Source organism: Dipodomys ordii, unplaced genomic scaffold (assembly GCF_000151885.1).
Source record: "Dipodomys ordii isolate 6190 unplaced genomic scaffold, Dord_2.0 Scaffold63, whole genome shotgun sequence".
In the NCBI taxonomy this organism is placed as follows: Eukaryota; Metazoa; Chordata; class Mammalia; order Rodentia; family Heteromyidae; genus Dipodomys; species Dipodomys ordii.
Window position 1 is genome coordinate 8,752,303 of NW_012267279.1, and position 12,880 is coordinate 8,765,182.

The 12,880-nt window shown below is 41.3% G+C and overlaps 2 protein-coding genes across 3 annotated transcripts in view; both read left to right on the forward strand.

The window, feature by feature from the left end:
• Positions 1 to 3,118, forward strand: part of Anxa4 (annexin A4) — a 42,640-nt gene extending 39,522 nt beyond the window's left edge. The window contains exon 13 of the mRNA XM_013022551.1: positions 2,109 to 3,118. Within this exon, the coding sequence (XP_012878005.1) occupies positions 2,109 to 2,168 (60 nt within the window). The 3' untranslated portion in view covers positions 2,169 to 3,118. The remainder of the gene's footprint in view (positions 1 to 2,108) is intronic.
• Positions 3,119 to 9,298: 6,180 nt separating this feature from the next.
• Gmcl1 (germ cell-less, spermatogenesis associated 1) overlaps positions 9,299 to 12,880 on the forward strand; it is a 42,031-nt gene continuing 38,449 nt past the window's right edge. Inside the window, exon 1 of one of the 2 annotated variants that reach the window (XM_013022535.1) lies at positions 9,299 to 9,830. In XM_013022535.1, coding sequence (XP_012877989.1) covers positions 9,571 to 9,830 — 260 coding nt within the window. In that variant the 5' untranslated portion in view covers positions 9,299 to 9,570. The remainder of the gene's footprint in view (positions 9,831 to 12,880) is intronic. The other variant, XM_013022536.1, reaches the window with a different exon arrangement.

The window sequence follows — 12,880 nt, forward strand, 5'->3', positions numbered from 1 at the left end:
AAAAACACAAAGTCCAACTTTATGTGATTTATAAGGAACAATTTTTACCGTAGCATGTAAACAGTTTAAAGAAACAGGCCAGGGAAAAGGACATTCAACAAACACCAAAAGAGCAAGATAGGGTCACACTAATAGAAAAGAGAAGAACTTAGAAGACAGTAGATCAATTTATATTAATGCAGGCAGCAATTCATAATAAGGATTAGTCAAGAGACTGGGGCTTCAAAAAGAGACATTGTAAAAACACTATGTTACTGAGAGACTTTAACGCATCCTTATTCTTTGGCAGATCACTGAATCAAAGCATAAATAAGAATATTGACTGATTTTTAACAGACATTTTGAACTGCATGTACTGAGAGTTCATCTATTTTAGTATCTGTGAAGTATTAACAAAAATTAATGGGTTGGTTGTAGCAATGGAGGCTCACAGCTATAATTCCAGTTACTCCAGAGGCTGAGATCTGAAGATCCCAGTTCAAAGCCACCTCAGAAAGACAAATCTAAGAGACTCTTATTTTTACTTACCCAGCAAAAAGCCAGAAATGGAGTTGTGATCCAAATAGTAGGGTGTGAGCATTGAGTGGAAAAAGCTAAGCAAGAAAATGAGACCCTGAGTTTGAACCCTACTACTAGCACAAAAAAACAAAAACAAAAAATAACAACAACAAAAAATCCACAGTACAGCACAATGTATATACAAGGCTCCAGGTTCAATCCTAAGCATGTGCGAGAGCACGCGTGCGCGCACACACACACACACACACACACACACACGTGTGTGTGCGCATGCATGCGCACCAATAAGAAAAAGGTTTTGATTTCTCATTAAGCCATAAAAATTTCCACACAGAAATTATAGAACTTTCTTGGAAAACTGTTTTACAAGTTATATCAAATACATGATCTTTTTTTTTTTTTGTCCGTCGTGGGGCTTGAACTCTGAGCCTGGGTACTGTCCCTCAGCTCTTCAGCTCAAGGCGAGCACTCTACCACTTGAGCCACAGTGCCATTCTGGCTTTCTGGTGGTTTATTGGAGATAAGAGTCTCACAGACTTTCCTGCCCGGGCTGGCTTTGAACTGTAATCCTCAGATCTCAGCCTTCTGAGTAGCTAGGATTACAGGCATGAGCCACCAGTGCCCAGCTTAAAATACATGATCTTTAGTAATTTCTGTTTTATCAGTCTTGGGCTTGAACTCTGGGCTTAGGTGCTATCCCTCAGCTCTTCAGCTCAAGGCGAGCTCTCTGCCACTTGAGCCATAGCACCACTAGTAATTTCTATTTTATTAAAACGGATTCAGAAGTAAATTATGAAGAAAATGCACAAAAGCTTAGCTAAAATAAATATATTGAAGCAATACTTATTATAGTGAAAAATTGGAAATGACTATTCAACAATGAAGAAGAGTGTGTAGTCAAATTATTTTTACTTATTTTTACTCTGTGATCACTACATAATACTGTAAAAGAATATGTAACAAAATAGGTAAGTATTCAGTATTAATATTGAAAGCAACAGATATGTGGAGGTTGGGAACATGGGGCAATGGTAGATTGCTTGTCTAGGGTTCTATCCCAGCACTAGAAAAAATATGTATCTCTGTGTTTAGAAAAAAGATTGGAAGGATACACACACACAAAATGTTGATAGTAACCTGTAGGAAGAGGAGCCATATGTATGTGATTTGTGTGTGTGCATGCTTATATGTATGTATGTATGTCTAAGTATTGGGGCTTGAACTCAGGGCCTGGTACTGTTCCTGAGCTTTTTATTCAAGGTTAGTGCGCTGCCACTTGAGCCAGAGCTCTGCTTCCAGCTTTTTCCTGGTTAATTGGAGATAAGAGTCTCATATATTTTCCTGCCTGGTCTGGTCTCAATCCAGAATCAAATTACAGATCTGAGTCACTGGCACCCAGCTTCTTATGTTCTTTTATGTCTTAAGTTTCTACACTGAACAAAGTGTTACTGTTGTAATAAAATATAATTTTTAAGAGCACAGAAGGGATAAAAAAGAACAAAGCTTGAAGAAAACATAGGTGGCTTTGAACTATGCGTTCCACGGAGAACCCACATATCTAACTGCAGCTTTGCTTCCCTTGCTGCCAGGGTGACACCTCAGGAGACTACAGGAAAGTCCTGCTCATTCTCTGCGGAGGAGATGATTAGAATAAAATCCCATGACTGGAGGATTCTCAACACTGATTGCTTTTTTAACTTCATTTTTCTACACTGCTATTAGCGTTATCTCAGGATGCTTATTTCCAATTACAACGCCTACAGTTGCCTCCCAGGGTATAGACTGTATCATTATTATCTATAATTAGTCATTTCGATGCTTTAAAGCTGTACTTGCATTTCAAAGCTTGTAAGACCTAAGTGAAGGGTTAAAATTGGAGCTTAAAATATGCTCCATGTTTCTAACAGGTTATTCCTTGTGTTTCACAGAGGTTGAATGTGTTGTTTTATGTGTTTTGCTAGTTGGAAAAACAAAAACAACAACAAAAACCTTAAAATGGAAGATTGTCTTGCAATCACTTTTTTTTTCCTAACCCTACTTTCAGAATGGCTGGTAATTTCTTCATTTGAAATTGTGAGCACCTAATTAGTAAGATACCCACCCATTTCATGTAGACACACACTGAAAGGATCTGCACTTCTCTTTTTGGTTTTGTCTATAGCATTAGTTGACCTTTTATTCTGTATCATGGGAGAATTCAACTTCTGTGTTGAGATTTTTCTCCCAGTTGATGCCTTCCCAAATCACCAACACATGTAAACAAACTAAATTTGAAGTGTAGTTATAAAGATCATATATGTTTAGGTGTCAAACATAAATGCTAACATTCCACATTAGGGTTAGTGTCTTACTCTAGCTTAAGAGTGAGTGGGGAAAAATATTTGAATGAGATAATTCTGGTAACACTGTAATAATCTGAATTTAGCTTGGTTTAAAATGTTTGTGATAAATGTAATTTTAGAAATCTTTTTTAATTTTGTTGATTTGTAATAATTTGCATTGTGCTTTTCCATCTTACTATCACTGTATTGGATTTAATTGAAAAATTTGGTTTGATACAACATGGAAACATTTAATAAAAATGATTATTTTAAATGAGGTATATTTTCTCTGATTTTTCCACTTTTGAGATTATGTATATCGTTGACAATGAAAGATGCTAATTCTGAAGGAATTTGGAATTACATCAGAAAAGTAAAATGAAAATTATACTTTTATGTTTGCCTAATGCTTATATCCACTGAACACTACCTGATGGAATTATATATTAATTTATTCTCTGGAAACATTATATATTGAGTTCAAGAATTCAGCTCAGTAGTAGTTCTGTGCCCATGTTCAATCCCTAGCACCAAAAAAAAAATTAAGTTATAGATGTAAGCAGTGCACCTGTGACCTGTAAGGTATATGCCTGTTATCCTAACTACTCAGGAGCCTGAGATCTGAGGATTGCGATTCGAAACTAGCCTGAGCAGGAATGTCTATTCAATTAATCAGCGTAAAGCCAGAAGTAGAGCTGTTGCTCAAGTGGTAGAGTGCCATTCTTGAGCAAAAAACTAAGAGACAGTACAAAGGCCCTGAGTTCAAACCCCAGTACTGGCATGTATGCATGTGTGTGTGCACATGCACACACACAGTCACACACAGTGCACAATTATAGATGTGTAAAGAACAGAAGGAGTTCATTTCACTTAGCATTATCTTATATGGTCATATGTACATACCTCTTGAGCTTTCCTGCTCATCTGATAAAATTATCTTAGATGTATACTAATTATTGCAAAGGAGGGAAACCATGGGACCTCTGTTTCTTTAAGTCTGGCTTACTTCACTTAATACGATTTTTTCCAAGATATAGACAGGTCTTTCTTTGTTGTTTTTAATGCACTATGTGATTTTTTTGTTTCTTTTGTATGTTCTTCCCCCTATAGTATATCCCCTGTTGTCACTGTACTTGATTATGGTACCCTGTATCTTGTATATACATTTGTCTAATTTGGGGAGTGGAAGGGGAATAACAAAACACTGAAACAAGGACACAGGATGACCCATTGCAACAATGATACCCACAAGACACTATACTGGAATTTTACAACTTTGGCAGGGGGGAGGAGTGAGGAGAGTGGGAGATGGAAGGGATAGTGGGACTACCATCCTCCCCCCAACAAGGAAAGCCTTTGAATTCAACTTTTTTGGTCAAGGCTCACATTCTACTACTTGGGCCACAGATCCAGTTCTGGCTTTTTGCTAATTAATTGGAGATATGAGTGTCAGATTTGTCTGCCCAGGTTGTCTTCCAACCTCAAACCTCAAATCTTGGTCTCCTGAGTAGCAAAGATTATAGGTATGGGTCAACAGCACTCAGCCTATATGTTATTATGTAATAATGTTTTTATTTATCCCATAATATCAACTGCATTTTTTTGCCAACTCTGGGGCTTGAACTCAGGGCCTGGGCACTGTCCATGAGCCTTTCTGTGCTCAAGACTAGCACTCTACCACTTGAGCCACAGTGCTACTTGCAGCTTTTTCTGTTTATGTGGAACAGAGGAAGCACTCTACCACTAAGCCACATTCCCAGCTCTCAAATGCATTTTGATAGACGAAATATTAAGAATTTTTGTTTCAGTTTAGTGCTTTTTGTCTATTAATTAATGCTACTTATGTGAATATTTAGTCCTTCCAGTTAATTACAGGAAAGAATACTGCCATTTCAATATCTACCAGAAGACCATGGACTCTCCAAATCAATTGTATTTGGTTTTGAAAGCACTGGGTTTTTTTCTTTCATATATTTTATTTTAAATGACACATGACTTAGCCAAAAATTTAAAACTAGTTCCCTTTGTGCTGCCAGGAGCTTTCTAAAAAACAAGATAAAGCCACTCTGGAAGAACATTTGCTTGTCTCATTAAACAAGCATGAGTCTGATGTATAATTAGGAAGCATCTTTATTTTTTCCCTCCCCACTGTCTAATTCTTCTTGTCTTTTGATGTAAATTCAGAGTATAATGTCATGACCTTTTAGCTCATTCTTAGGTTTTAAGAAGTCCTACTGTATAGTTAAGGTCATAAAAATGTGTCATTTCATTCACATTTATCCAGTCCAAATGCCAAGCATGGTTTACAGTTGAGGCTTCTTCCCCCAATAGCACACTGCTATTGTGAAGCTGGCTTTGGAGAAAGAGAAATGTGGGCTTCTCTTCATCTAGGCTTCCATATCCTTCCCCCCCCCATCTTGCCTAGGATATAGCAACAGAGAAGACTGTAAAGAGGAATAGAAGCTCTTACTTGACTCTTTTTGCTCTAGTCATAGAGAAAAAGGCCTATGTCATCTCAGCAGATGTTTATAGCTGATTCTTGGGGACATTCTCGCTGTTTCCTTGGCAATTGATTACCAGGTCTCCACTCATCTCACTTCCTTTGGCAAGGCCAATGTAGCTTCTTTTTAGCCCCTAGAAATTTGGTGATGCCTTTAGGTTATCTGTACTGAAGTCAATTTGCTCTTGCACTCAGGTCTTGTGGACAAGATTTAATATAATCCCATGTTGGTTTTCTCATGATAGGCCACATATGCTTCATGGAAACACCTGCTTATCCTTTGACACATTCTGCCCAAGCAAGCCAATCCCCTGGTAGCTATCATTCTCTTCGTCAGATGAGAAACAAAACAATCTTTTCTATAAAACTAAAATGTCTCCATTTTGTAAATAGTCACCACTCTGTACTGATATTTCTTTTATTTTTATTTTTTTGTCGGTCATGGGGCAGAACTCTGGGCCTGGGCACTGTCCCTCAGCTCTTTAGCTCAAGGCTAGCACCCTACCACTTGAGCCACAGCGCCACTTCCAGATTTTTTCTGCTTATGTGGTGCTGAGAAATCAAACTCAGGGCTTCATGCATGCAAGGCAAGTGCTCTACCACTGAGCCAACTTCCCAGCCTGTACTGATATTTCTTGGTACTGATATTTTAATTATTTGCTTCTTGATTTTTGTTGGTACTATCATTTGAGTTATTTGTAATCAGCTAGCCATGTCAAGGGTATGTCCTTAACAAAGGAGTTAAAGAATAGACACCACCTCTCTTACGTAAGCATCTGACACTGACTTTACCAAACTCCTCCAACTATACCTCTCTGCGGTCCCATTCCCAGTCTGGTTCCCAGATAGCTGCGATGAGATAGACCTCCGTTGAGTGGTTGGAATGCTAACTTCCACCCTAGAAACCAATTCTAAATAGAAATGTGAGTCTGACTCCTTAGCAGCAAGAAGGAACAATATCACCCTTTCAGGATAAAAACCCAATGAGGGGCTGGGAAGGTGGCTCAGTGGTAAAGTGCTTGTCTTGCATGCATGAGGCCCTGGGTTCAATTCCTCCGTACCACATAAGCAGAAAAGGCCAGAAGTGGTGCTATGGTTCAAGTGGGAGAGCGCTAGCCTTGAGCTGAAGACCCTCAGCGCCCAGGCCCAGAGTTCAGGCCCCACGACTGACAAAAAAAAAATCAACCAAAACCAAAACCAAAAATCAGTGAACCACCACTACCTGGTGCACCTGCTCAGCTCTTTGCACAGAGTGGCAGCATACCCTCTGTGCAAAGTAACTTGCCTTGATGAAATCTATCCCTCATTTTTTTTGGTTAGTCATGAACATTTTCATTTTTTAATGTTTTTTATTGTGAAAATACAGTAATACAAATACAAAAGTACAGAGGGGTTACAATCACATGAGCAAGGTAATGAGTACATTTCTTATCAATTGTTGCCTCCTCCTTTGTTTTTCTTCTACCATCCCTTCCCTAAATTGTAAAGTTTTTTGACATAGTGTCTTGCACATCTCGTTGTTGCAATGGGCCAACCTGTATCCCTATTTAAACAATTTGTTTTTCCCTTCTGCTCTCCAAATTATACCAACATCAAATACAGTAAAACGGGTTATACTGTGGGGGAAGGACATACAAAGCAACAACAACAAAAAAAAATCATGTGGTACCCTATAAATACATTGGAAACAATAGCAAGAAAGAAAAGCTACAGCACAACTATGCTTACTGCAACATTATTTACCATAGCTAAGATATGGAACCAACCCAGATGCCCCTCAGTAAATGAATGGATCAAGAAAATATGGTGTATATATACACAATGGAATTCTATGCCTCTGTCAGAAAGAATGGCATTGCCCCATTTGTTAGAAAATGGAAAGACTTGGAAAAAATTACATTAAGTGAAGTAAGCCAAGCCCAAAGAAACATAGGTCCCATGGTTTCCCTTATATGCAATAACTAATATAGAGCTGAGACAAGCAGAAAAGGTCAGATAAAAGATGTTAAGCAAAATGAACCCCAAAATAAGGACACATGTGGTTCTTTCTTTCTTCCTTCCTTTCTTTTCTTTCTTTCTTCCTTTCTTTCTTTTTCTCTTTCTTTTTTTGTTGGTTATAGGGCTTGAACTGTGGGCCTGGGCGCTGTCCCTCATCTCTTTAGCTCAAGGTGAGCTTTCTACCACTTGAGGCACAGCACTACTTCCAGTTTTCAGGTGGTTTATTGGAGATAACAGTCTCACAGCCTTTTCTGCCTGGGTTGGCTTTGAACAGTATCCTCAGATCACAGCCTCCTGAGTAGCTAGGATTACAGGGGTGAGCCATGGGCGTCCAGCTATACCTCATTTTCTAACACTGGAGGGTCATGTGTTCCCGCAGCCACCCAAGCTCCCTCAACTAGTTAGCTCTCTCAGCTGGAATTTCTCAGGATGGATCAGACACCTGTTCCCTGGGGACCCCAAACTACCTGTTCTGCTGATGGATGTGTAAGCTGGTACATTGGTACAACCAATTCAGAGAGCATTTTGACAACTAAGGTGATACTTTAGAAAATGCACTTCTGGGAATCTGCCTGATGAATCTCTTGCAAATAATGTTCATTTCTGCTCTGTAAGCACATTAAAGTAGAACACACCTAACTTCCTCAATAAAGGAGTGGATCAAGAATAGGTCACCATTAACAAGCAGTAAAAAGTAACCAAAGATTTAATCAAAAGTATAACTCTGAGGAGAATGGTTCAGAATGATAGGTATGGTTCCACTTAATTACATGTCTAATGAGCAAAAGAAAATGTATTATTTATGGGTATGTCTCTAAGAGTATACATGGGAATAGGATATACGCTGTTCTCAAGACAGTGATAATCGAGGGAAAGAAGACAGGAAGAGATAGAGGGTGGGTATACCAGGGACTTCGTATTTTTATTGTACTATTTAAAAACAAACGATCTATTATACTCCAATAAGTTGACAAAGCGAGAATGAATCAATTACAATAAAATCTCCTTACTAGTGGGCCCACAGATGTTTTACTACTCTATACTTGACGTACTTCATTGTAACATTTTACCTAAAAAAAAAAAAAAAAACAGAAGAGTGCCAGGACTAGAAGATAGCTGTTGAGAGTCCAAAAAAGACCTGCTACCACATGCTAATATTGCTGAAGCTTCCTGGCGGGACTTCAAAGCCCTGACAGTCCTGGTTTCAGACGTTCTACTGGTGCAAGGAAAAAAGAAACAGAGTCCAAGGAATGCTCACCATAACCCAAAGTTTTCCTTTTATTTCTGCAGCAGAGGAGGGTTGAAGAAACCTAAGCATCCCAACAGGTGACACCTCTTATATTCTCCCAAAATCAGTCATACCCCAACCCTGCTGGGTGAGGTCCCAGCGCCTGGAAACTCCTAAGAATAAGCCCGGTGTATTTTTAACCCTTTGTCTAACGAAGGACCCACTATACACCCAAGCCTTCAGAAGCCTTTGATCCAGGACTGGCAACACACACACACGCACACCACCACCACCAACAACAACAACAACAAAACACTTTTGAATGAAAAATGGAAGGAGCTGGGCGCCCATGCTCATGTTTATAATCTTAGCTACTCGAGGTGCTGAGATCTGAGGATTGAGGCCAGCACGGACGGGCAAACCATAGACTCAACTCCAATTAGTCAGCAAAAGAGCCTGGAACCGTGGCTCAAGTGGTAGAACACGGGCCATGAGCAAACCCTACAAGAGCACAAGGATCTGAATTCAAGTCCTGTCGCACTCCTCCCCCAACAGAGACATAATGGCTTCGAGTCCCAGTTAGTGGTCGACGTGAATTCCCACTAAATTGCGGGTGGCCCCCGAACTCGAGCTAGCCAGACCACCAGTGAGCCCAAACAGCGTTTCTACGCATGCTCCACCGACCACGCAGCCTTTCTTTCCCCGCCCCTTCCGGGGGCTCGCCGCGCGCGCATGCGTCCAACGGCCCAGTGCTTTGTTGCGAAAGCCAGGGGGCGAGGTTCCGCGGAGCCGGCGCGCGGCGCGCGGCGCGGCAGACGCAGCGGGCGGGGCGGAGGATGGAGGCGCCGGTGTCCGCTGCAACGGTTGTGGCGGCGCGTGAGAAGGTGGTCTTGTAGCCACCTGGGCCGGGAGGAGGAGGGCGGTGGCGGCCAGGCCATGGCGGGGGACGCCATCCTCTGGGCTCCCTGAAGTGTGCTCCCTGAGGCCCCGGGGAGCCGCGTCCCATGGGCTCCCTGAGCAGCCGGGTGCTGCGCCACCCCGGGCGAGCCCGAGCGCAGCCGGAGATCGGCCCTGGGGCGGGGGGCTCGCTTCGGAGGCCCGAGGCTGGCGGCGAGCCTGCGGGCCACGGCTTCTGCTACTGCCCGGGCAGCCGCAAGCGCAAGCGGAGCAGCGGGGCCTTCTGCTACTGTCACCCCGACTCGGAGACCGACGAGGAGGAGGAAGAGGGCGACGAGCAGCAGCGGCTCCTCAACACCCCTCGAAGGTAGGTGGGCGTGTTGGGGTGGGGGGGCGGAACTGCGGGGCTCAGTGACCCGCACCCGCACCTGTTGGGCCTGGTGCGTGGATGGGGTGCGGCGTACTCCCCCGCGCACCCACCCCCACCCCCAGCGTGTTACCTGCAGATGTGCCCTTGAACCCGGGTACAGGGGCTGGCCTCAGCCCCACCAGATCCGGGGAGTGGGGGGGGGCGCCCGGGGTTCCGCCTTGTTAACCACAGGACGCTGCGGGGCGTTGTGTAAAACCTCAGTAGGGTGGCTGCGACGCCTAACCGCAACTTGGCGTCCCTTTCCAGCCCGGAGAGGATCGACTGGCTGGTCTTCCCTGCTAACCAACCGCCCAATACATCGTTTTGCATCCGGTTGCCTTAAATAAATTGTCGAGAGTCGTAAATTGTGTCTGAGATGGGCACCTTTATTTGTCGCACACCCAGTGAGGGGAGCAATCCTAGCACACGGTTCTCCGGAACCATACAGGTGAAATACTGATCAGTAAGTAGTGTGTACAAAGTCAGTTTCAAATCACCCGTGGATCGGTGTCAGGCAGCGCTACAGCTTGGTGTTTTGTTTTTGTTTTTGGAAGAAGAGTTGAAAAAAATAATTCTGAATAGAATGTAGTCTACAGTAAAAATATTTCTTCACATAAAAGCTAGTTCCTGTGTTTATTTTAAACGTCAAGGGAGTCACAGATGTAATGTTTTAAAATGAAACTTAAAAATGATTCAGATTTTTGCTGCACAAGCATTTCATGTTGTAAAAAAAATAGGCACTAGAGATGTGGTTCAGCAATAAAACCCTTAAATGTCATAGATAAAAACAATTTTCGAGGCTAGTGAAGTAGCTCAAGTGGTAGTAGCTCGAGTGGTAGAATGCTTGCCTATCCGTTTCAGGGCCCTGAGTTCAAAACTTAATATTTCCAAAACAAACATCATAGTTGGATTTATAAAACTTTCCATATGGGTTTTATGTATGAATGCTTATGTTTATTTACAAAGTGCACCTGTACTGTGAATATTTTTAGTAACTTTTTTTTTGCGAGGGGAGGCCAACTACTGGTACCACTGAGCCATTCATACCTTCACTATTTTGCACTGATGGGTTGTGAGATAGAGTCTCACTTCCTGCCTAGTCCAGCAGCTCCTGGATTGAGATCCATTCCCCTATTTTAGGCTTTCCATCATAACTGAGATGACAGGGGCATGTCACTATGCCCCGCTTCTTTTGTTAAGTCTTATTCTGTTAAGACTTTTCTGCCTGGGCCAGACTGGGACTGGGATCCTGTGATATCAGCCTCCCATGTAGCTAGGATAATGGATGTGGACCATCAGCACCCATCTTCAGTAACTTTTTAAATCAATGTAGCATAATATTCAGAATTCAGATTCTGAGTTCATATATGCGTTCTCCACTTACTATCCTTATTTTCTTTTCCCCATATGTAAAATGGAAATATTACCACCACCTTATGGAGTTCTATCGATTTAAAAGTGAACACAGTGTACAGTGTTTGTCCTGTATGCACTCAGTGAATTTGTCTCCTTAATAATGTCTTATCTATATAAAAGTTCATCCCCCTTTAATTTCTGAACATAGCCATTTCTTTTCATAATTGAATGGTGTGGTTTTTTTTATCTTTTTTTTTAACCAGTCAGTGTCTTTAGGACCATATTTAAAGCATATACCTAGGTCTTTTTAATCTCTGTAGCTAAGTAGGTAGATAGAACAAGTCAGTAACTTTTGATTAGTAGTTAGAACACATATTTAATATAATCATCAAAATATATAACAAAGCCTATTTGAAAACCCACAGTGATTTCAATAGAGAAATTTTAATATAAATGTAGTCACCAAGAATAGGAAATTATTAAGGGAAAAAATACTAAAAAAATCTGTTGAATGTATATATATACATATATATGTATATATACATATATATTCTAACTTATATATGTATGTGTGTGTGTGTGTGTGTGTATATATATATATATATATATATATATATGCTACACAGCATTCACAGGCTGTAATCTCAGCATTCACAGGCTGAGCTATGAGGATCAAGTTTGAGGCCAGCCTGAACTAATAGATCCCATTTCAGAAAGACACACAAAAAAGTAAATAAATAGAAACACAGGAATAGAAATTAGAGAATAACTTCTTCTAGGGCTGAGCCAGAATACCCAAGGAACAAATTTCTAATAGGGACTTCCATTTCCAAGCTGAGACTCACATGTTGTAAGAGGTTAAGTTGTTATAGTCCACTGGATGGTTTAAAAAAAATAAAGTTTCCTATGGGTGGTAGGCTAAAACTGGAAGCAGGAAACTGCTCACTGGGGTCCTGACAAAATTGTAGGCCATCTGGGTCCTGTAACTGAAGAAACTTTTTTTTGGGGGGGTGGGTTGTGGGTCTTGAACTCTGGGTCTGGGCACTGTCCCTCAGCTCTTCAGCTCAAGGCAAGCACTCTACCGCTTGAGCCACAGCACCACTTCCTGTTTTCGAGTGAGTTATTGGAGATAAGAGCCTCACGGACTCTCCTTGCCAGGCTGGCTTTGAATGGCAATCCTCAGATCTCAACCTCCTGAGTAGCTAGGATTACAGACATGAGCCACTGGTACCCAGCTCCAACTAGTTCTTAAAAGCAAGCAGTTTTCATTTGTATCTTATTTGGACAATGGGGGATGGGTTGTATGGTTATTTGTTTTTGCCAAAGAGCTTCTGATTGCCTTTTGTCCTCCCTGGGTAACAAAAGAAAAATAGTCCAACTTCATATCATCAGCTTTTTCTGTCTTGAATCTGTTTCTAGTTTCTTCTTGTGTATGAAGACAGACTGATTTGAATAAAGGGGAGAGAGGTATGCTTTGTTTTAGAGCAAAGAATCTCAAGCTTTCTTGGTTTACCCTTGTTGTTTGTCTTCATCGTCTTCTTGGTCCAAAAACAACTACAACAGAAACTTCATAATCAGATGCAAACATCTTAATAGTGACATTACATGTTATCTGAACGATTGCTATATTACCTACAAATTTAAAATATTTC